This window comes from Grus americana, chromosome 3 (genome assembly GCF_028858705.1).
Source record: "Grus americana isolate bGruAme1 chromosome 3, bGruAme1.mat, whole genome shotgun sequence".
Taxonomy (NCBI): Eukaryota; Metazoa; Chordata; class Aves; order Gruiformes; family Gruidae; genus Grus; species Grus americana.
Window position 1 is genome coordinate 93,396,067 of NC_072854.1, and position 22,493 is coordinate 93,418,559.

At 34.3% G+C, this 22,493-nt stretch overlaps 1 protein-coding gene across 4 annotated transcripts in view; it reads right to left on the minus strand.

Moving 5' to 3' along the window:
• Positions 1–22,493, minus strand: part of KIF6 (kinesin family member 6) — a 175,319-nt gene that overhangs the window by 106,193 nt on the left and 46,633 nt on the right. For all 4 annotated transcript variants that reach the window (XM_054822544.1, XM_054822543.1, XM_054822542.1 and 1 more), the window contains 3 exons: positions 21,902–22,045; positions 18,479–18,565; positions 15,492–15,595 (listed from right to left, as the gene is read on the minus strand). In XM_054822544.1, the coding sequence (XP_054678519.1) occupies positions 15,492–15,595; positions 18,479–18,565; positions 21,902–22,045 (335 nt within the window). The remainder of the gene's footprint in view (positions 1–15,491; positions 15,596–18,478; positions 18,566–21,901; positions 22,046–22,493) is intronic.

Genomic DNA, 22,493 nt, shown 5'->3' on the forward strand with positions numbered 1-22,493 from the left:
TCTTGCATGCTCTCACCAGCTCTCCAGGTTTTGCATTCCAGGATGCATAGCAGATCACCCTCAAGAAAAAGGGCAGAGGATTTCTAAACCAAAACTAGTCCTTAGCCCACTCACTAAGGTACATTTCTGGAAAACAGCTAGTGCAAGTTCAAACTCCACCAACTGGTTTTAGATTAAAGGCTTCCTGGTTCCTGACAAATGCTATTACCATTAACTTAGTAGGCAAATGCTGGGCAACAATGACAACCATGTGCTCTGTAAAGTGTAATTCTACAATTTTAAATGCTTATCTAGGTTATTATTCTCAGAAGATGAACTTAGGTTCTGAACTTGAGTGAGCCAAGGTAACCTGCATCAGGTCCCCAACTGCCAGAGAAGGGCAAGAGTTCAGAACCATCTCTGTGCCTAGTGTTTCTTTTGGACTAGTTTTGTTCACCTCCCCACTTAATACACAAGCCTTCCTAATGTCACTTAATAGTCATTTATCCTCTTTAGTTATAGGTTTGGGAATCTTGTTGCCATTTGATTATCTGAATCACTTTGCTGTAACCACAAACCAAAATTTTAGGCATTATAATATCACAGTATCTAAAGCTGACCCTAAAGCAGGCGGTTGGGATATTGCCCTGCTTTTGAAGACTTCTCTTACTGAGATTCCTCACGTTACCATACTGTAGTAACAAGTCTCTGCTGGAGGGTGAAACAATGAGACTTAGGAGATAAATATCTGAAAATTACGAGCTGTAAGACTGGAATGAAAATTGGAAAACATAACAGATAGGTTTGGTTATTTATCTGCTTCAGAGTTCACCATGGCAAAGTGCCAATTCTCAAACCAGGAGAAAACGGAGAGAAGAGAGCAACCCTCAGATAGTTTGAGATAAACTATGCTTTCCCATTTTCATTATTTCTGTTAAAGAACAAAAGAAAAATATGTCTACGCCATTCATCATATGTGCAAAATTCACAACTTCTGAATTTACAGAACACTCCCTGAAGTGAATCCGAGCTGTACATGTAGATGGCTTAAAGGAGAAGATAATGAAAGAGAAATATTAGTGACAGGAGCATTACTGGCATTCACTTGCTTCTCAAGTTAAGAGACTACAAAAATTACTGGTTAAAAAGAGACCAAAATTTTACTTATTGCTACATGATTTTTTTTCTGCAGAATAGAGGCCAGTAGTACAAGAGGTTTTCAAGAGGTTATTCATACTCTCTGCAGACACACTAAGCGCAATGAGCAGGAGAATTAATCCTTTGTACATGGAGGCAGGCATCTGTGTAAACACTGGGAAAAGAGAGGCATTTATACTATAATGAGAATGCTATAGTCATTACACAGACACAGAGAAAGTCAGTATCTGTCACCGTCTTAAGCACCTTATCGATTCCAGTAAGAGGAAACAAGTGAAAAATATTTTTTACAACTAGACTGTCTAGACTGATTATATGAAGTCATCTATAAAAATGGGCCTTTAATCTTGAACTAGAAATTAGGAAGGAGATATTTTAACCTTACTAAGACTACCTGTTTGCCAGGTATTTACTCATACTCAGCTTACCACTGATTTAGGTTATGGGAATCAATTAAAAAAATTACACTAACTTGCACCATTACCATTACGAGAATAGCATTGCAGAAAGTTAAAATATTTCAAGAGAAAGAAAAAGAATATCTACTTCTTGTAAAATAATGCTCTATTTGTAAAAAAATATCATTTGCCAGTCAAGACTCAAGGTTAATTTGTCAAGAGTAACAAATTAGACAAACTGTAGTTATAGATATGAGCTGCATTATGTGTTTTGCATTCTTGAAAAAAACACAACAGCTCAATTAATTTTTTGTGTCCCAAGGACTACATAGAAGCCAAAAGAGATTTGAGCACCAGAAGACTCAGTCAAGTCTGAAACAGCAGAACGTAAATCAGAAGTTATAAACAAATTCAGACTCTTTGCTGATTCTAGAAAACAGCAGAATCTTCAGTGTATTTTTTTTTAAATTTCATCTTTAAGAATTAGAACAACAGACAAACCTAGTCTAAACACTATGAACACAAACAAAAAAAAAAAAAAAAAAGAGAAAAGCAACAATGAAAATCCCCATGAATACCAGCAAAAGAAAGTGCATCCCTCACATTTTATTAGGTTTCCATGTAAAAATTACCAGAACACTAAAATAAACACACAGTCTGACAACACTCTGGATATTCTGGGAGTTTTCCCAGTATATTGAAGTATTAAACAAAGGTAAAAAATAACCTGACAATTTGATACAGATGCAGTTTGAAGTTTCTCTTAATGAATAGATCTTAGTTAACCGAACCATTTTTTTTCAAGTCATTTATCAGCTCAAGGATTGTGAAAACAATTGAAACATTCTCCTACGAATATATACAATAGCAAGATCTGCAGTTTTACAAATAAAAAAATCCAAAGCTACTTCCAATTAACTTCCAGAGATGTTCATAGAATAAATCAAGGAGACAATACAGAATCACAGAAGGAGGAGGGGGAAAAAAAAAAATAGGAGAAAAAAGGAATACTGACTTTTTTTTCCTTACATGTATTGGACAAGGTAGATCTGCTTGCTAGGTGACTTAGAATATAATTCTACAAGATGAATATCCTTTTCCTTCTCATATTCCTGACTTAAACAGTTTATTATATTTATCTCTATAAATATCCATAAAAATAAAATTACATCTATGGAATATATAAAAGCTAAAGCACAGAATTATATAAAATAGGGCTGTAAAAGATTTAAAAAATTCATATGGGGTATCTATAGTTACAACTCCAACACATTCTTTCTAGTCACACACAGGCTGTAGTCACCCTCCTATTAAAAGAGGCAGAGCAAGAAAGCCCTTTTTCTAAGTAAAGGAGAATCAAAATGGCTTTTGGTTTTCATTCAGCTACCTTCAAGAGATGGATAATACCTTAATACCTTTCTACTTAGCAATAGTAATATCTTCTGAGATAGTAATCTAATTTCTGATCCTTAGTTCTCTATCAGGAAATGGATATTAAACAGTTTTCCTCCAACCAAAGACTGTTGCAAGAACATACATCTGCAAGAATCAAACCAGAAAAACCGCACAAAATGGCCCAGCACTGACCAAAGTTGGGCCTAGATGTTCGAGAGGAACAAGAGAACAAGAAATCCAGGCAAGTCCCTTGCAAATCTTTCTTTAGTTGTCGACGCAGAAGCATGCATATGCGGTAGAGCAAATGTAATATAAAAACAATAGGTAAAATAACAATGTCCTTTTTGTTAAGGACTTTTTTCACCTCAGTCGTAGTAGAATAAATAAAAAAACACAGGAAACAAAGTATTTTTGGTCAGTTGTTCTGGCTCAGCCCTGAGACTGTATACCTAGACCTCTCTTAGTCAGTATGTTCTATTTCTGGGAAAAGTTGCTAACTATAGTTTCTTTTCAAAATGATGTGAGCAATCAATCCTTACATTTATACTGATGACCACCTTCTGCCATTGGGCCAAGGACAATGGTTAATATTTGCATGCCCTCTCAAAACAGAAATTAGGAAAGAAGCTGACCAAAGAAGGGAGTTTTGAAAATGAGCTTGCAAAAGGAATGACCATGCTTGGCATAGAACACATAATATATTTGAAAAAGTTCTAAGCTTGTGTCTGAGTGTTTCTTCTCCCAAAACATCGCAGGCTGAATGTTAATTTCCCCGCTATACCCATTGCCAAAAGTCAATGGGAAAATAATTCAGAAAAAAAATCAAAGATGGTCATGTACGTGGGTTCTACAACATGGCTGAGTGTGCCAAGGTAACTCATAACCTAGAGGGGAGAAAAAAAGCTCAACACACTTTTGTTAAAGCTTACAATGAAAAACAGCTTAGAAAGTTGAAGTGCATTCAGCTTGAAGGGAAAAAGCAATGATGGAAACTGTTTAATTAACTGAAATTCAATGGAAACCTAATTATGGGGTTAGCTACAAACACAGAATTGAAAATTACTGAATTGCTTACAAGTCACACTTAATTGCTTCAGTGGAAATACACAGCACGTATCTTTATTTCAGAATTTGATATTCTTTTAATGCAAGATGGTCAATTTAAGTTATTTCAATCTGAGGAGTTTTTGTTATACTGGTGAGTTACATCAGAAAAAGCTATATTAATCTGAAATAGAAGTACTTAGCCACAAGATACTTGCACTAAAAGTACTAAACTAACATAAACCCCCCCTAAAAGTATATTTAAGAAATGTTAAAATCTCTATTTTTGTGTAGAAACACATACCAAACTAATAGTCTTTTATTTGTTGTAGATAATTATATTAGCAGCCAGCTGCTGCATTCTGCATTATTTTAGCTTACTAAGGCTCTCAATAATGTTTCCATGCAGAATTTGTGCTAATCCAATCTCGAGCATGGATAATCATAGCTAATTTCACATGACAGGAAAATAATATTTAAAATCAGTATCAGATGAAGATGTCTCTTCTACCTTCTGGAGATCCAAAATGGATCCCTTTTTTTCCTTTTCTCTTACATGCTGTTAGGTAAAGGAAATTATAGACCATAAATATTTATTATTTGATGTTATTACAGTAGATGGAGCCTAAAAGGGGATTTTTCATACGTCTCCATTCTTCCTTTTAGGACTGCGAGGATCTGCCCTAGGAACAGCAGGCCTAACTGACACTAATAGGAGCAAGGGTGTGCTGAAGTCTCTTGCCAGAACCCTGCTGTATCAGGAAGAATAGTTTTCCCAACAGAAATTCCCCGAAGGAGGAAGAATATGAAAATATCAAACAAAGACCCATTTTCTGTGAAAAACAGCAGTAAACAAAGAACGGAGTTTTCTTTCTCAGTGGTCATCAGTAAAAACAGAAAAACAGAAAACATGAGTAAAAAATTCCACACACAAAATTTTCTAAGGCAATGCCAAGGAACAGTATCACATCATTTATGAGATTAATTTAAAACTCATTTTGGTAGTGGTCTTGTATATATTAAGACAGTACAAAAAGAAAGGTCTTACAGCGCTGATCCAGGTGAGTTTGAATCACGATACCAGACTCTGACTGAAAACACAAGCTGGGTCAAGCACAAGTCTGCTCCTACACTGATGCTGGGAAGAAAACTCATAGAAAAGCAGTCATAAACAGTTGGGGTAGAAATGTGTTAGGCTATCAGTGCTCTCTGGTTACTGACTGCGAATCAGTCCCGAGTCCTTGGTCTAGCATTTCCCTTTTTATAGGTTTGGGGTTTTTGTTGGTTTCCCCCCCTCCGGCCCCCCACAAATAACATGAACACACACTGTACTGCAGCTCACAGACAGCTTTTACATTATCAACTTTATTTCTTTTCTGTTACTTTCCACCCTTCAGGAATTCTTTTTTAATGAAGGCTGCTTACCATTTAGACCACACATAAATCACAAGGCTTTCTATCTACATTACTTTAGATTCCGTGCATTTTTCTGATAGCCTGACTCCAGAATGATTAGATGAGTACTGTGCTACTTCAGTTTTACCCGTTCATTAAATAACAGACTTCCATCTTTAAAAAAAACAAAAATCCACTTCTGAACCAGTCATATGTTTGCATGAACCAGAATGCAAATTACACAGCTGAAATGCATCAGAAAAGCACTCCTAGCCAACTGAGAGTATGTTTTTAAAGTTTGGAGATCTCAATAGCATGCAGGATGCATGGTCTCAAAATACAGATTTGGAAGGACTCATTTTGACCTTGCTTTATGTGCCATGATTCATTTCTGGGAGAGCTTGCCTTTTAACCTTTGATCACTGACACTGTATATTATGTATCAAAATTAAGTTCGCTTAAAGAACAATTAATTTTGTGTGTCAACTGTGAACTCTGTGACAAGCAAAATGGAAATCCAAGTTTATGAAAAATAGGCTGCAAACAAAGAAGCTACTGAAACACTTGAGGTAATCGGAGAGGATACTTCAATTAAAGAAGTTTGCTTACCTAGACTTTCCTATTGGTAACATACTCTGTATCCATTTTTTCCTTTATATATTCATTTTGAAAATTATCTTTAAGTTTAATAATGATGTCTATGTTATTAAAAAAAAAAGTAACTCCACATCTCCACATATTTTATGAATCTATTTATCTAAAAATGCATGATAATTGTACCAGAATTGCCATTATATTTGATAAGAGCTAGCTACATAAGTTAGCTTCAAGTGTGCATCAGTATGGGAAGACCATGGAGATTCTAAGCAGCAAATTTTATCAATAATGCTGTGGAAAACAGGAAAGAACAGGGAAGGTATTTCCAGGTACTGTTGCTAGTGGCATGACAAAGAAGATAAAGTACACACTACGCATCTGAGCTTGCCCTGAGAAAAGCTGTCATACATTACTGATGAGTAGTGGGCATGACAGCAATTGCCTAACACATAATTGACATATAGAGAGGATAATGCTGCAGTCTGTATCCAGAAATAACTGCTTAACCTCTGATTTAACAAAAGTGGGTTAAGTTCCGGGTGAAATAATAATAATAAAAGGTAACTAAATAGTGGAACTAATAGCCTTTGTACGATTCCTTCAGTAGATATTTGTAAAAAGAGGTTTATTAACATAGCCCTGGAATAAGCTGCATAGATTTGGTGCAGTCTTAGAGCAGGGAAGTAAGAGCAATAAGTGCTTGAGTGGCTCCTGTTTCTACAGTCTGGAAGATTTTTACACTTTTTTTTCCACTTTAAATATCTATACAGTGCTCTAACAACAGAAAAAAAAATCTATTACAGGACAATAAAGACAAAGATCTCCTTTCTGCTACTGATAGGAATGGAATGAAAAAGTCTAAACATAATACACATGTAAACACTTCAGTATGAAGTGTATGTACAAGGAAGTCGAGCAATAAGAAAACCGCATATGATAAATTCACTGTGAGGTTCAGTTTCATCCTGTAAACTGAAAATGCATTCTAAGACAGTCTGTAAATGATGACATTGAATTATACGAGCAACTGTGTTTTAAGAAACAAAATTATAGGTGAAACTAAATTAATTGCTGAAGTGGCAGAACTTCCGGCCTTTTTTTTTTTTTTTTTTTTTAAATTGGAAATCTGAAACTAAAGGCTGGGGTTCTGAGGCACCACTTGCTTCCGACGGGTCATTCCTAACGTTATAGTCAGTCAGACAGATGGAAACTGAACTGATACTTTTGTCAGACATTCCTCCAGCTAGCTACTACAAAATAACTGTGAGGACAAAACCGAAACAAAACAAACCCAAATCACAGAAAACCCTCCCCAAATCCAATATTCTTGATGTAGAGTAAACCAGAAGTAAGTTGGCATGAACTTTGATAAAATATGCAAATCTTTATTTTATTGCAGCCCTCCTCTCAAACTATGTGCTAAAAAACCCCAACAAAACAACAACAAAAAACCTGTGGGGATAATTTTCTACTATTTTCAATTTCTTGTTTTCATAGTAGATTATTCAAAGACAAAAAATAGTCCAGAAATTATCAGGCTGTTTCATATAGCCAGGCAACAGAAAACTGGATGAGAATAAGGAAATGCTAACGCTAACACTGTTTTTTTTAAATCCACAGACATTTCACTTTGTGCGTTAATTTGTGCACCTACGAAACAGACAATTACACCAAGTTATCTAAGAGATTATCAGAATATTAGATTATGTGAACTATGTAGATACTCTAGAAATCATGCACAAATCCAGAATGTTTAATCCAATGACATTATATATGAAGGGACTGATCCCGTAAGATTTTAACTTAAACTCTTTAAAAGGCTCAGATAATGGGTTGGAAAACCTCAGAAATGCCATTGGAAGTCAGCTGAAAGCAAAGTGCTACAAAACTTAATTATTCTTGAAAACAAATGCTTCAGATTTTTAAATCTTTACTGTTGCTGTTATTTGAAGCTCTTAAAGATGATTCTGGATCTTTCTAATCTATATTAAAGTTTGGAAAATTTCTGGGCTCTGAATCGATATGATGAAGTGAATCCTACAATACTTCCACAAGCAAGTATTACGACCTTTAAACTTTCAAGTCTCTCTCAAGCCTGCACAGATAGCAAGTCTCTTAAATGGTAAAAATAAAGCTTATAAGATTTGAATAACATTATTGATACAGTAATGTTCCTGAAGAGGAAGTCATGATATCTTACAGAACAAAACAAAAAAACAATCCAAAACCGAAGAGCCACAGACATAGTAAAAATTTTAAGTTCTCATATTTAGAAACGTAACAAGAACAGATGAAAATAGACAACACAGCAATACGGCCAATGATTTCCATATATGGAGATAGACTGATTTTCATAGATATTGAATGTTGGCTGGTATTTATTGGTCTAATATCAACATGTTTGTTAGACCAAATAGTCTTTCCTAACTTTCTATTCCTAATTATCTAATATTTTCAGCAGGGGCCAAGTGCTTATAAAATAACTGATAACAGAGCTAAAGTACGCTCTTCCCTATTGATAATGAGTAGAAAGAAATAGATTTTTGAATACCATCTGATTTTGATGATATTATAGGCACAAATTAGGATTTATATGCTGTCTCTTTACATGGCCAATAGGCTGGCATCCAAAGAGATTACCTAAATTTGAGCTGGCATGGAGCATTTGGATTTTTTTCAGTTGTATCAAATATTTGAGAGTAAATATTTTGAAAACAGGGGTTCTAATTTTGTAAAGCAATCAAACAAACTATTATACACACAGATGGATGATTACCATTAAACACTTGCACTGCACAGTAGAGAAGCAATCACCTCCTATTACAGACATAATCTACTTTTTTTTTTTTATTAAACACATGGGCAAAGCCATTTTTCCTACCTCTTCATATGAGGAGATTCTTCTGAATTAGATGGCTACAGTGTGGCAAACAGACATAAAGAGTTTCTACACAGTTGAAAATCATCCATTCTGATGATGAAATGCATACAGATCTAAATCTTTGTATCAGTAAGTCAAGAGGAGATTTGGCATGGACTATAAAAAGACCAAGACTGGCTTATATAGGGAAAAAAGTGCCTAATTTAATACTACACACACAAAGTGTTTGCAGAGAAGAAACATGTCAAGTAGCTTGCAGAGTATATGATTTCCTTCTTTAACAACACTTTACAATAACAAGCTAAAAGCATATACATAAAGGAATGCTACTCATGGCCAGCTAATATTTGTGGCCATAACAGTAGTTATATTCTAGTCTCTAGAGTATATCTAAAAGTAGCAAGAGAAAACTAAGCTTCAGTTTATCAAAACTTGAAAAATATAAATACCTCTAAGGAGTAGGTAGCAAGAACTTGAAATAAAAAGAAAGAACATAGGACCAGCATAAAAAATACTCAAGGAAGTCAAAAGGACTCATACGGATGAACACCAAGACGTTCCTACACCATAGAAAAGAGAGGTAGTTTTAAAAAAATCGTGTGAAGTGTCACTTACAGGTTATTAATTAGATGTAAAAGCTTGGAAGAAAAAGGTTTTAAAAAGTATTTAAAGTACCATAAGATGCAAACAGGTATTTAGTCGTACTTTCAGAAGCAACTCAGCTGACCAAGCATTCAACAGATTTTAGCAAGATTCAAAAAGCTGCTATGAGACATTTGAACATATATATTTGGAAATTGGCTCTAAGGTTTTTTCAAACACCTAAATAATCACATTCAGCTATGCTGTCCTTTCTCCATACACTTCACTAATATGAGTTCTACTATATTCCATTACCCTTCTTGAAGTCACGTGACATTAGGTTAGACTGGTATACTTTTGAACATTAGAAAACAGGACATTATATGGAGTCTTCTTCCCCCCCCCCCCCCCCATGGTAAAACAAACTTGCCTATGTCTCAATAGTTTCAGTGTAAAAGGTAATCAGTCTAAATCACATGAGAATTTTTTCCTACTTCTTAGGTATGCAACAAAATACCAAGATGAAAGAAAACTATTTACATTTACTTTAAGCATCCAGCTTAGGTGCCTGCACTAGGAATCTCAACTTTCTGTGCTGTCACTAAAGATATTATAACATGTAAGAGAAAAAATTTCCTCTAGAGAAATACATTGATTTAATAGCATTCTAAATCAGGCATCTAAGCTAGATGTTAATGTGAGACATTTTAAGACTACTTTATAGTTAAAGTAGCTTCTCTTCTCTTGACTATTGCCTACGCAGCTTATGTCAGTCAGTCTGCTAACGTCGACACAAACCCACTGTCTGCAAAGCTGTGTTGACATAAGGCAAGGTAATATGCTTCTACTTCTTCCACCTTGCAAATGAAATTGAACACTGATATCGGTAAATAAGAACATTTGCTCTGCTTTGTAAATGAAACCATTTGTTTAACAGCTTAAGTCTGTGTAACTGTTAAAGCCCTATAGTGTACAACAGTACAATATTGTTAATACCATGATAGCATACAGATGTCACAATGTTGAAACAGAAAAATGAAAGACAGAAAGAAGTAATGAGAAATCCAGGACTTGAGTAAGATGAACAATGTATGACTGTTGAAGTAAAAAATAGAAGCGTCTGTAATAACATATGTATCTGAAAGAAATAAGGTAAAGTTATTAATAAATTAAAGTGCTAAGCCAGTACTTCCGGTGCTGTTCCTAGAGAATTCCAACTGGCAAAGGCTCTGGAAGCGTGGGTGCTCTGGAACACAGGACCTTGATTTCAAATCCTGACTTTCTGGGCACACATTGTAAATTGCTAGTGAGCTCATTTATAATAACAGAAAAAAAAAATAAAATCCCAAGTGATTTAAACAAAAAAGACTCCCTTTTACTTTTGGCATGCTTCTCAAAAAAAAAAAAAATCATTTGAATGCCATTTAATTCTATTCTAAAGCATAATACAGAAGCCTGTGAGAGTACAATTTCCTTCTATTTCCTTCTATTTGGGATGTATGATGTTATTTTCTACATGTTTTAAAAATAGTTCAAAGTGTTCCTTTCCCCCCCCCCCCCCCCCCCCCCAAAACTACTTCTCCAGCTCAAAGAAATATTTAGAGATCAGCATTGGAAGCTGATCTCTAAAGCATTTCATGAACTATGTTCTGAACCACTTATGCAGTCGTCTAGCTGAATTTTTTTATGCTGTGCTTTTTAAATAAACAAAATGAGAGTAGCAGAATTCATGTATGTTTAACATTTATGAGAATAAAATAATAAAATCAAAAATATGTCATAGTAATGTAAATGCTTACTATTTAACACAGAATTCTGAAGTAAGAATTCGAGACAGCTGTAGCTTTATTTACAGGACTGATAAAGTTGTGTTCTATTATAATTTAGCATTCACAAGAAAAGTCGAGCATTTGTTTTCCATTTTGTTTTAAACTTAGTGAATGGCAATGTGACATTGTAGTGGTTATGAGGAAAGCATATTTCACAATTTTTTTTCTCCTTCCATTGAATAAATAATAATTAAAATAAGAAATCCCTGAAGACTTTTTTTTATTTAAGTGAGAAAATAAAACTCAATGAAGAATGAATTACAGCTTATTCACATGCTAACTTCAAACATTTAGCAATTTTAACTGCATTGAGTAGCTCACTGATTTCATTGGGAATGCCCTGAAAGTAAACAACTGGAATGAAGTTCATTATTGTAAGAAATGTTTGGCATTTCTTGACTTAGTAAGTCAAAAAAACATACAAAGTATTAATATTATGTTAAAATGATGTTTATTTTCAGGGCAATCACTAACACTTACTTCCTGCAACATATGTAGAGCGCCAAAAACCTATGCATTACCATAACCATTTTATTAGGCTAAAAAAAGATTATTGGATCTACACATATACCACTGGACCCAGTTTCTTTTTGGCATCCATCTTCTACTGAAAAGTGCCTGAGATAAAGACTTGTGCAGAGACAACAAAATAAACACATACTTAGTGCACGGAGTTTTTCATTGACATATTTTGTAACTTTGATCATCTGTGTTCAGAATCAAAGAATAAATAAAAAAAATTGGCACAGAGTGCTTACAGCAGATTAATTTTGCTGTGACTTTCCTTGAAATATGTATGATGAATCAGAATAAGAAGAATAAAACACAACCACTTTTAATGAGACTATATTTAGTAATACTTCTCCTTACTAGTTAATTACAGTTGGACTTGATGATCTTAGAGGGCTTTTCCAAACTTAAAGACTCTATGATTCTACCTTATTTGTAATAAAATGAATCACAGTAAGACTTTTGTTAAAGTATTTTGAAAAGAACTATGTAAACTTGGATTATTTTTATATATATATACACACACACACGTTGAGATACAGTTTAAGTTTAAACAGAAGATATCCTAACTAAGCAGAAACGTCTAAATACTATTTGAAATCCACAATGACCCTAATTATAATTTTCACTCTAGGCATATTATAAAAGCATCAATCAAAAAAACCCACAAAAAACTCCAAAAGATTTTTCTGTCTGGAATCCCCTATAGTACTGCTCCCCTATGAACCATTCTTGTGTGGCGACTCCAAATACAGAAATAAAGTGCAACACAGTATGTTGCATTATCAACTCTACCATGTTTCTTTTCCTGTTCTGTCATAACAATCTGATCCATATGTCTCCTGATAAGTAATACTATTTAGATTTCATTATAGATGCAAACTGCAACATAGACATTTTCCAGTAACAGTAAATCATGATTTTATCAGCCCTCATCCAGGTCAATACTTCTGTTTGGACTACTAACTTGTATATTTATTCTTTAATGTGAACAAACTCTCCAGATAACGACTAGCTCCAAACTCAGATGGCCAGTCTCAATAAACAGAATCGTCATAAAGATTTGCTGTGTTATACATTGATAGACTCTAACTGGAGACAGAACACTTAGATGCTATCTGTTGATTTTCATAAATGCTCAGGATATTTATGGATAGGAGACTCAGACAGATGTAAACCAGCGTGGTCACAAATATTATCGCCATACGAAAGCGAGTTCAAAATGTATACGTGTTCAAAACCACAGAAAGATATTTTCATTGAAGTAGTGGCTTTTTATACTATCATTTCATCATACTTCCATTAGGGTGTCTAGTCCACATCAGTTGTTTACGTGTGAACACTCTGCTTGCAAGAACACACACAAATGCAAAATTCATAAAACACGACATTTGATATTTTCGCCCACTTGAACTGTTTAAAAAAGGATTGATTTATCTTTCAACATTCCATTCAACCACAGCATATATAGCCAGTCTGACTCATGTATATGACAGTTATTCTCCAGTAGTATCTTCTGGTCTCTGCTTGAAACTATGCTACCCAGAAAAACCTCTGTATATCCAACTCTTTTTTCCATTTTAAGTCTATATTAAAAATAATGATCTTCGAAGAAGGCCATTATATGTCATTTAGGACGGATGAGATTAATTGTTTGAGGTCCTTCTTGTTTATTATTGATCTTCAGGAGAAGTATTGTATCTCAAACTTTTGTTCTGTATTTTAATTGCAGAGCATTTGTTCCAAGAAAGAACTTATTTCTGAAACAACGAACACACGTGCTACATGGCCCCGAGTAAACATGAATAAGTGATAAATTTAAAAAACTTAAAAGTTTGTGTTGTTCTAACATAGCTGACGTCGTTGAAAGTTATTTCTCCTTCATTGTCTTACTGCAGGTAGAAACTCATTGAAGTCTCCTCCCTGCTTCTTTCTGGAGAAACAGGATGCAAAATTGCTTGCTACAATCTCAGAAGCAACCTTTTCTGACAATGTAATGCACTATATATTGTGCTATATGGATAAAAAGGAAAAACACACAACCAATATAGGTTTTAGTCACACATTTCTGAAACCAGGCCTCCCAGACGTATGTTATAGTGCAACTGTATGCAGATGGTATGTTCCCAGTTTTCCTTTGCGTATTCATATTAAATACTTTTATCAACTGTGAACCCATTCCTGATTATAAGACTGCTGTTTTCATGGCAAAAAGTCAGGTAGGAAACCTTAGGAAGTAAGATTCATGGGTGTGGCCTAAGAAACCTAAATGATTGCCAAAAGCCCAGTTTCCCTGTACAAACTATACAGCAAACAAGACCACAGTGGAAAATTCACGTGACAGGTTTTTACAATAATGTTAGGAAAGTACATCTTTAAATGAATATATAGATTATTTAAGTGTATCTGAATAAAGTCACTGAGAGTCACTCATCTTCTGAAGGACTAGTTCTGTCAGGTTAAAAACAAACTAGCTAATAAGGGCATTTAATTTTGCATGTAAAGAAAAAGAAAGATGTTTCTCTTTTCTTGTTGTTTCTTTCATTTTATTTCTGTGGCTTGATTTTGTCACATCCACTGCCACCCTGTAATGTCCTTGGTGCATTTGACTCCCATACTTTTGGGCAGTAGGAACTGGGGGGACAGTTCTGGATAGAAGATTATACTGCCAACTGCCTATATTGAAAATTACTCAGATTAATGGTGTAAAAAAAATAAAAAAAATATATACGTAATGCTATCTAGCTCCTCATCCTTGATATGGATGTAATTCAGTTTCTGATTTAAAACAAAACAATCAAAACCACAAATTAAGAATGACAACAATCTACATAAGAAACTCAAGGTTCAAGGTAGCAGCTTGTCCTTATGTCTCAATAATCTCCTAGATGTCAAGGGAGATTGTTCGCACTGACAGTTTTCTTCTAGACCAGCTCCAAGAGAAATTAAAATAAGACTAAAAAATTCTCACAGCTTCAACTTAGTTACCATTAATATACTAACCAAACAAAATCTCTAGGCAGTTACTACTGTCTTTATACAGATGAGGCACAGAGATTCAATAGCTCCATCCTACAGAATCAATTAATTTTTCAAAACTGGGAACTGAATTTAGTTATTGTGAACATTTAGCCCTAAGTAAATATTTCTACATTATACATAAAAAGTTTTTGCATGTTATACTGATCTGTTACAAAAAGCTGTAAGATGTTACAACACTTATGTGAATTAATCTTGCATTTTCAATAGCATGCTTAGTAAAAAATGTGAATATTTGGCTTTTAAGACATTGATTAATTGTGTATCAGAAATGCAAGATTTCTCTTGGCCTATGTCAAACTAACACTGCAGCAGGATACTTCTCAGCACAAAGAATATTTCTTGAATTCTACTCAGATCATATATCCAGTTTTGAGAGAGAGTGTTTTTTTTATTCTGCACTATTATACAACACTTCTTTTTCGCCTGGCATCTGACAGGCATTCCCATCTTTTGCGTTTACTTTGCTTCACTTCCTCAAAGCTGAGGCTGCAAAAACACAGCCAGCAGCCTCACACAGCTTTTCATGGAAAACTGCCATTCTAACCTGGCACCTAACTTCACTTTATTATTCACTCAGAAAAGTTTAAAACACTGAGATTAATTTAAATATTTATGCCAACAAAGAAACTGATGAAAAGTATCATCACAAAAGAAGAAAATGAAAACAATGTAAGACATTACTGAAGTAGCTCTTCTTGTGAAAGCTCTGATGTTCTTTGCTTGCCAGTCACCAGCGCCAGCTCATCCTTCAACTCCTGGATCTCCTTTTTCAGCTGGGCAATCATCTACAAACAGCAAGGCATAAACCAAGCATCACCTACAAATTAATAGCTAGTTTATGATTTTTGCATTAGAAGGCTGAGTTTAGGGAAATATTATACTTTGGTTTTCTCTTTTTTTAAACAACATCTCATTTTTAAAAACAGTCCAAATGCCTTAAATACACCAAGAACTTTTTTTCCTTTTCCACTTATAAAAACAAGAAAAGTCTTCCAAACTCAGTAAATTCTATGTGTCAGAGGACATGGCTGTACAGAAAGAGTTCAAGAGATTACTTGCAAAAGAGAAAAATGATTTGCCACAGGAATACAAAGAGCTTTCTGACTCATTAGTTTTGCCTGCTAGTAATGAAAATACATTTAAAATAGGACTGATGTGTTTGTGAGAGAAAGGACAACTACACACCAAAAGTGGTTTTTTTTAACCTTCCCTTTAGAAACAGAAATTCCAAAACAATATCTTAGTATTTTAATCTTTTCTTTCTTTTTTTTTTATGGAACATTCTACTCTTATTAGAATTATAGCATACTATAGTTGTCAGATGAATCAGTTGTTAACCACAAATGAATAGTACAAATCAACATAATGAAATTAAATTGCATTAGTGAATAGTAATGACTGAGAAAGTGACTTGGAGAACTATACTAGATTTTTCAATTTGAATAGCTCATTATTGGAGCCTCTACATTTGGAAAAATACATCTGTATAAAACCATATTTTACAAATCTTTAGCCTTCCAAGGCCAAGTTCTACAAAGCAGGGATAATATGTAAGTCCCTAACTCTAAAATATGAATGAGCAAGTTCTTGGATACTTTATGATTGATCCTTTTAATGATGCATAACCTTATAATAGCTCAAATGCACCAAGAGTCTAATGATATTTTTAGATGGATATGAGCACACTGATTCCATGTGCAAAATAAGTTTCCAACAGAAGAATGTTTCCAAGGAAAAAACGAATCATCCTTGATTGCACGCACTTTCTAGAAATAAGATTGTTGAAATTGATGGCACATTTTCACTAGATGTTAAAATTCCTTCAAACATTTGTATTTCTTTTAATGTTTAAATTTAACCATGACTTCCTAAACTTTGAACGGGTATTTTTACTTTAAAAATCAAAATATTCTAAACATACATATGATTATTTCTTTTAACTCTAAACTTAGTGGTAGCACATTTGTTACTATAAAGTATGAAAGGCTAACTTACAATATTATATTTAAGAATCTATTTATGGTGGTGAACTATCAGTTGCAGATGTTACAAGAATGCTTCAAGAACATTGCAGGCCAAACATTTTAACTTGATTTTAGGTTGCCTCACTCTGGTGCCACACTGATGTAGTCTGTGCCAATACTGAGTCAATAAAACAAAATTTGGGGCTGGAGTGGAAAAAAAAGCTGAAAGCTGAACTGACAGTACCATCCATGTTCAAATTTGTTAGCGTGATTAACCTCAATCTGACAACAACAGAAATACCATTTTCAGGATACGGATAAAAGATTGATTTTCGAATATTATTAAGACAAACAAAAATCTACAGAAGTATAATATTTTCATTTTTAAATGAATGCCAGAGGAGATGAGATTTAATTCAGGCTCAACAGTTTCATTTTCAGTTTAAAGCAAGTCCTGTGGTCATGAGTGAGAGAGGTTCAAAGCTGAGTTGCTTAAAAAGCACAATGGCTACAAGTTCATCTTTTTAGTAAGACACACAGTCAGGAAGTCTCCATTATGAAGAAGTTTACACAAGTCAGACTTAACTCAGATCTATAAAGAGGTATTATGCACTCCCTTTATTAAGCATGCATTTAACTTACATATCATAAATACTGTAAATAAATGGCATTTGATTTTATGGAGGAAAAAAAAAGTCTTAAGTCCAGCGCTTTACTGAACATTAAGGTTGCACCCTGGGAATATACTTTAGGTGGTTAAGATGGGCAACAAATTCCTCAATGACCACAAAGCCATATAGAGTCTAGGTGCCTGTGTTCCCCTGCCTTCTCCACAAGAGGGGATGGTTTTCTAACTCTCATGAGTACACTTTTGCTTTACTTGCTAAATGATCCTGCAGAGCGAGACATACCAAACTCGTGGAGTATAGCTCCACAGGATGCAGTAAACGTTCAGAAGCCTGCAATGTGTTCCACCTCAATCAAAGGCTTCTGTGACCATAGAAGAAATGTTTTGTATGATTTGCTACTAGAAAGCCTACATAGGAAAGAAAAAAGTGACAGACAGAAATGAAGTTGTTCAGTGCCTACTGGGTTTTTTTGTTTGCTTTTTTTTTTGGCCGCTTTTTTTTTTATTTGATGCCATTACTGTTAGAAATTGTTTGGCAAGAAAAATAAATTAAATAATAATAAAAAAATAAAAACAGTAGGAAACCTAAAAAGAATCTCCTATTCCCTTTGAACTTCAAAGACAAGAGAAAAGAAAAGCCCAATCTTTAACAGTAACTGAAATACATTAAGTAACATATATTAATTAATCAACCATCTAATCTAATTTTAGACAACAAATGCTTTTTATGTTATATAAAGAGTTTTAGGGACATCCAATTATCTGTGACTATGATTTAGAAACTAATACCCTAAAAGAAGCAACACAAAGATGATAATTAAAGTGACCATTGCTCCTCAGATGCCTGAAGAGCTGAGAAAACCTTTAGAGGTTTTACAAAGGTCCATTTAGTTATAATTATGTCCAAAAGAAAAAATAAAAATAGTAGTTATTTTATAGAAGAAATTGGAGCTTGCATCTCAAAACAATGTAATGGGATGATTCAGCATAAAATCCTCAACATCCATTTCACTGCTATTGATTATTAAAACTTAAAACAAGCAATCTCCTTCCCTCTGCCCCCAGACAACTCTCACCAAACTGGGGTCAATTTCTTCATTCAGAACTGCTTCATTCTTAATAAGAGCAACTCGCTGTGCAAATCTGCAGGTTGATATAGATTCCTGGAAGAAAACAAAAGAAAGAAAAAAGAAAAATTTCAGTTAGCTTTACACTAGGTAAGTAGAAAAGATTGCTAATGAAGTCATTGAACTAAATTTCCATTTTTTGTATATTTTACTGAAATAATCTACCATTCCATATTCCAAAAAAACCAATATTCAAGGTAAATTCAGTTGGCATATTAATTAGTGTCATATAAAACTGCCAAATCATAGTGTCATATAAAACTGCCAAATCATAGTGTCATATAAAACTGCCAAATCATAGTACAAATTTTATTGACCCAGTCAATTCCCTGATCAATTGTGTTTCAAATGAGTCCCCAGCTGGCGCTAAAGAATAAGAGAGCCACACTACTCAGAAAGTAAAAACTTTTGATTGATGAGACAAAGAGAAAATTAACTAAAACTAATTTTTTGGTGAAAATGAGACTGGAGAAGTGTATGTTAAAAAAGCTGGGAAAAGAGATGAAGTGAAGGAGTGGAAGTCCAGGACAAATGAGAAACAAGCTGGGAGACCTGAAACTAGGAAGCATACAGGAGAACTATGATACCAGGTAAAAACCTGTCAGATGAGCTAAGATGGGGTGCAGGAGAACAGAAAGGCAGAGAAAACCCCCACCCAACTCGCCCCAAAAATGACACAAGACTGAGTTTCTGGAAGAAACTGTGACAGCCAGTGCATACAGGGTATGCACCTAGGGTACAGAATGAAACAGAGGATCCCTTAGTACTGTTCCCTCCTTTGAGATCAGTCAATACTTCCGTATCAGATCCTGCTAGAAAACTTAATCTACCCAGTGAATAAAAAGCCAGCAATTGTTCTCAGTTAGCTCAAAGAATAAAACATCATGCACTAGTCTTAGAAGTTCCAATGATGCTTGATAAACTGGATGATAAGATTTTCTGAGATGTGCCAGTCTTGATTTAAAATGTAAGAATTTACACATAGCCCCTACATTAAGAGAACTTTACTACGGTTACAGGCATGTATTTCAGAATCAAAGTAATTCTGCAGTTTTCAGTCCTCCAACATATGAAAATACCAATTCAAATATATGATCACATACTCTTTTTTCCACAGGATTTCTGTCTCTTTCAGTGCTTGGAGGGGTTGTATCTGAATTAGGATTGCACGATGAAAGATACCAGTGCTTATTGCTAAAGACATAATATATACACACAGAATCAATGAAGAGTTTTCAAGGGAAGGAAGGGAAGGTCTTACAATTAAGAGACCTGCACATAGTCTTAGGTGGACTCTATGTTTGCCTCTGCTGTACAGTTCCTGTGCTATGATGATCAGCTAAAATGATTTTAATGAAGCTCTATAGATATATCAAGTACGATTATATGTACAGTACACATAACATACATTTTCACTTTGTTCAGTGTGAAGCATGTGTTAAATTAATGAGTAGCTAATCAATTCAGTCTTCAATGCTCAATATGTAAGCTTACGATCTATTTATGCCATCAAAATTGTAATCAAAGCTGACAGCTACTAATTTCCTAATAATTTTTTCTGCCATGCTTATCATTATAGTGCCTAAGGGCTTCACAAAAATTAAACAATTAACCCTCTAGGTACTGCTTTGCTGCAAGTGGGTGGAATGACTACACTTAACAGAAGGGAAGCTGAAGTCAAAAGTACCAAAAAAAATATTTGATTATTATCATTATACGATCTGTTCAAAACAGCTTCCATTCAACTTCAGTCACGGCTATAATAATAAATATATCTAAAATGCAGAATCAACATCATCTTTCAAGCACTCCACAAAACTAGCATAGAAAATGTTGATGTAGGCGATGTGAGAAGTTGTATACCAACTCTTTGGTAGAAGTAGGAATATAATCTAGATCTCTAGGATAATATTCTATTTGTCCTCTTCATAAGAGTGTCCTTTCTTACTCTGAATTCTCTGCTTCATTGCTTTCCTAGCAAGAGACAAAGCTGCTTTAAGAAAGCTGCTTTTATTATAGAACTTTAGTTCATACTGGGGGGTAATTCTGTCCTGTGCTTCCTTTGTGACTGAAATGTCTGTCCAATGGAAAAAAAAAACCAACAAGCAAACCAAACAAAACCATGCATAATGTCACACAAAACTCGAAATTACATAGCTATCCTAATTCTGACGTTTTCTCACATTTAGTAATTGACTTAACGTCTGTCCTAGTCTTACTCAGACATATCAGATTTTGGGAAGCAGGGTAAGGATTTTTTATTTATTTTTGGGAGGACTGAAGATGATCTGTTGTGTAGATGGTATAACGTTAAAGCACAAACATGAAAACTTTCAGTAGCCTACTCTGGGTAATTGCTTGGGCTAAATAGTCCCAAAAGAGAAACCTAGATTACAGTGTCAGATAGATACACCTGATGAACTGATATACGAAAGGGTGCCTACCCCACACAACCTAAAAAAAAACCAGAACAAACAAAACATTAACAAACTTATCCAGCTGCGTTTGTAACCAGACATCATGCTTGCATAATTACATGTTTACAAGTCTGAAAAATCTGTTTTCATTTAACAGTAAAGACCATTTTCTAAAGAAAAAAAAAAAATCTTCAACTAGATAAAGTATGGTTTTAGTATAATGCTTTCCACTGTATTTCAGATAACAGTCTTAGGTTTAATAGTTCTTTTTCTTGTTTATTCACATTAGAATCCTTTGATGTTATGGAAAATCAGGAAACAGATAGATTATAAATGCCTTTGAGCAGGCTTCTATGTATTCACATCGTGACATATTTTGATAAACAAAGAGAAGAAAACATCACCACATAGAATTCCAGTGCAAGAAATTGGTGAATGGAGATAAAATATTTGAAAAATTTTGAAAAATTCCAAATGACCCCACCCAATTCCCTCTCCCGTCCAGTGAACTCTCCAGTTGTCTACCATACTCAGTGTGATCCCAACTCCACAGAGGTCTACAGAAGTTCTGCCAAGGCTTTCAGTGTGATCCATAATCTACTTATAGATCTCACCAATATGTCCTTTGGAAAAGCCTTTTCATAACTCAAAGATTTATTCATCAGCAAAACTAATTTTTTTTAAAAAATATTGGTTCTTTACTAGGTGCAAGTCATCTCCCAACTGCTCCTTGACTTGAGATTATTTAGAGAAAAGCACATTTCCTAAAGGATTTCTCTACATCTTACTGCAATTTCCACTGATAGACTTTGTTCTCCTGGAAACAAAGTTAAATTTCTTTCTTGGTAAGGATGACAATGAAACCATGCACAATTGAATTGCAAACTGTAATAAAAGTCAGGATCCTTTAAGAAGTGAAAACATCTTTTGTTGAAAATAGATGGAAATAACATACATCTATGTTTCTTTTGTCTATAGAGAGTGTTGCTATCATGGTAGTCATACAGTTTCCTCCCAGGCTGTCTCTTAGCACTGAGGTCATCATAGAGTTTCGGTAAGGAATGTGGGACCGGTTTTTCTCTGCAAGGGCAATTATTACCTGAAACAATAGTAGAAATGGAAAAGGCTTTTAAATTTACATGTCTATTAATGATTGACACAGAAAGAGATCAAAGCCAATCTGCTCAGGAACTTAAACTTGTGATACAAATAGACTACACTTATACACAGTTAGCTGTAAACCCACTGACTGAAACAATTTCAACTTAAATTTCAGCATGTTTGTATGTCTTTGTATGAGCTGGACCTGAAAGACCAAATAAATTTAATTTTATCATAGCCTAGCTTCACAACCTCTCAGCAACATGGAAACCGAACACAATAAACTAAAACCCACAGACTTTCCTAAGACACATGAACTTACTGAAAATCTTCCTCATATTTATTCTATAATCATACTAAATTAAAGTATGGATAGTATTGAAGTAAAAACCTCTTTAACATTTACTAAAGCATACTTTTAAAATTACATATTCTTAAAGCACATG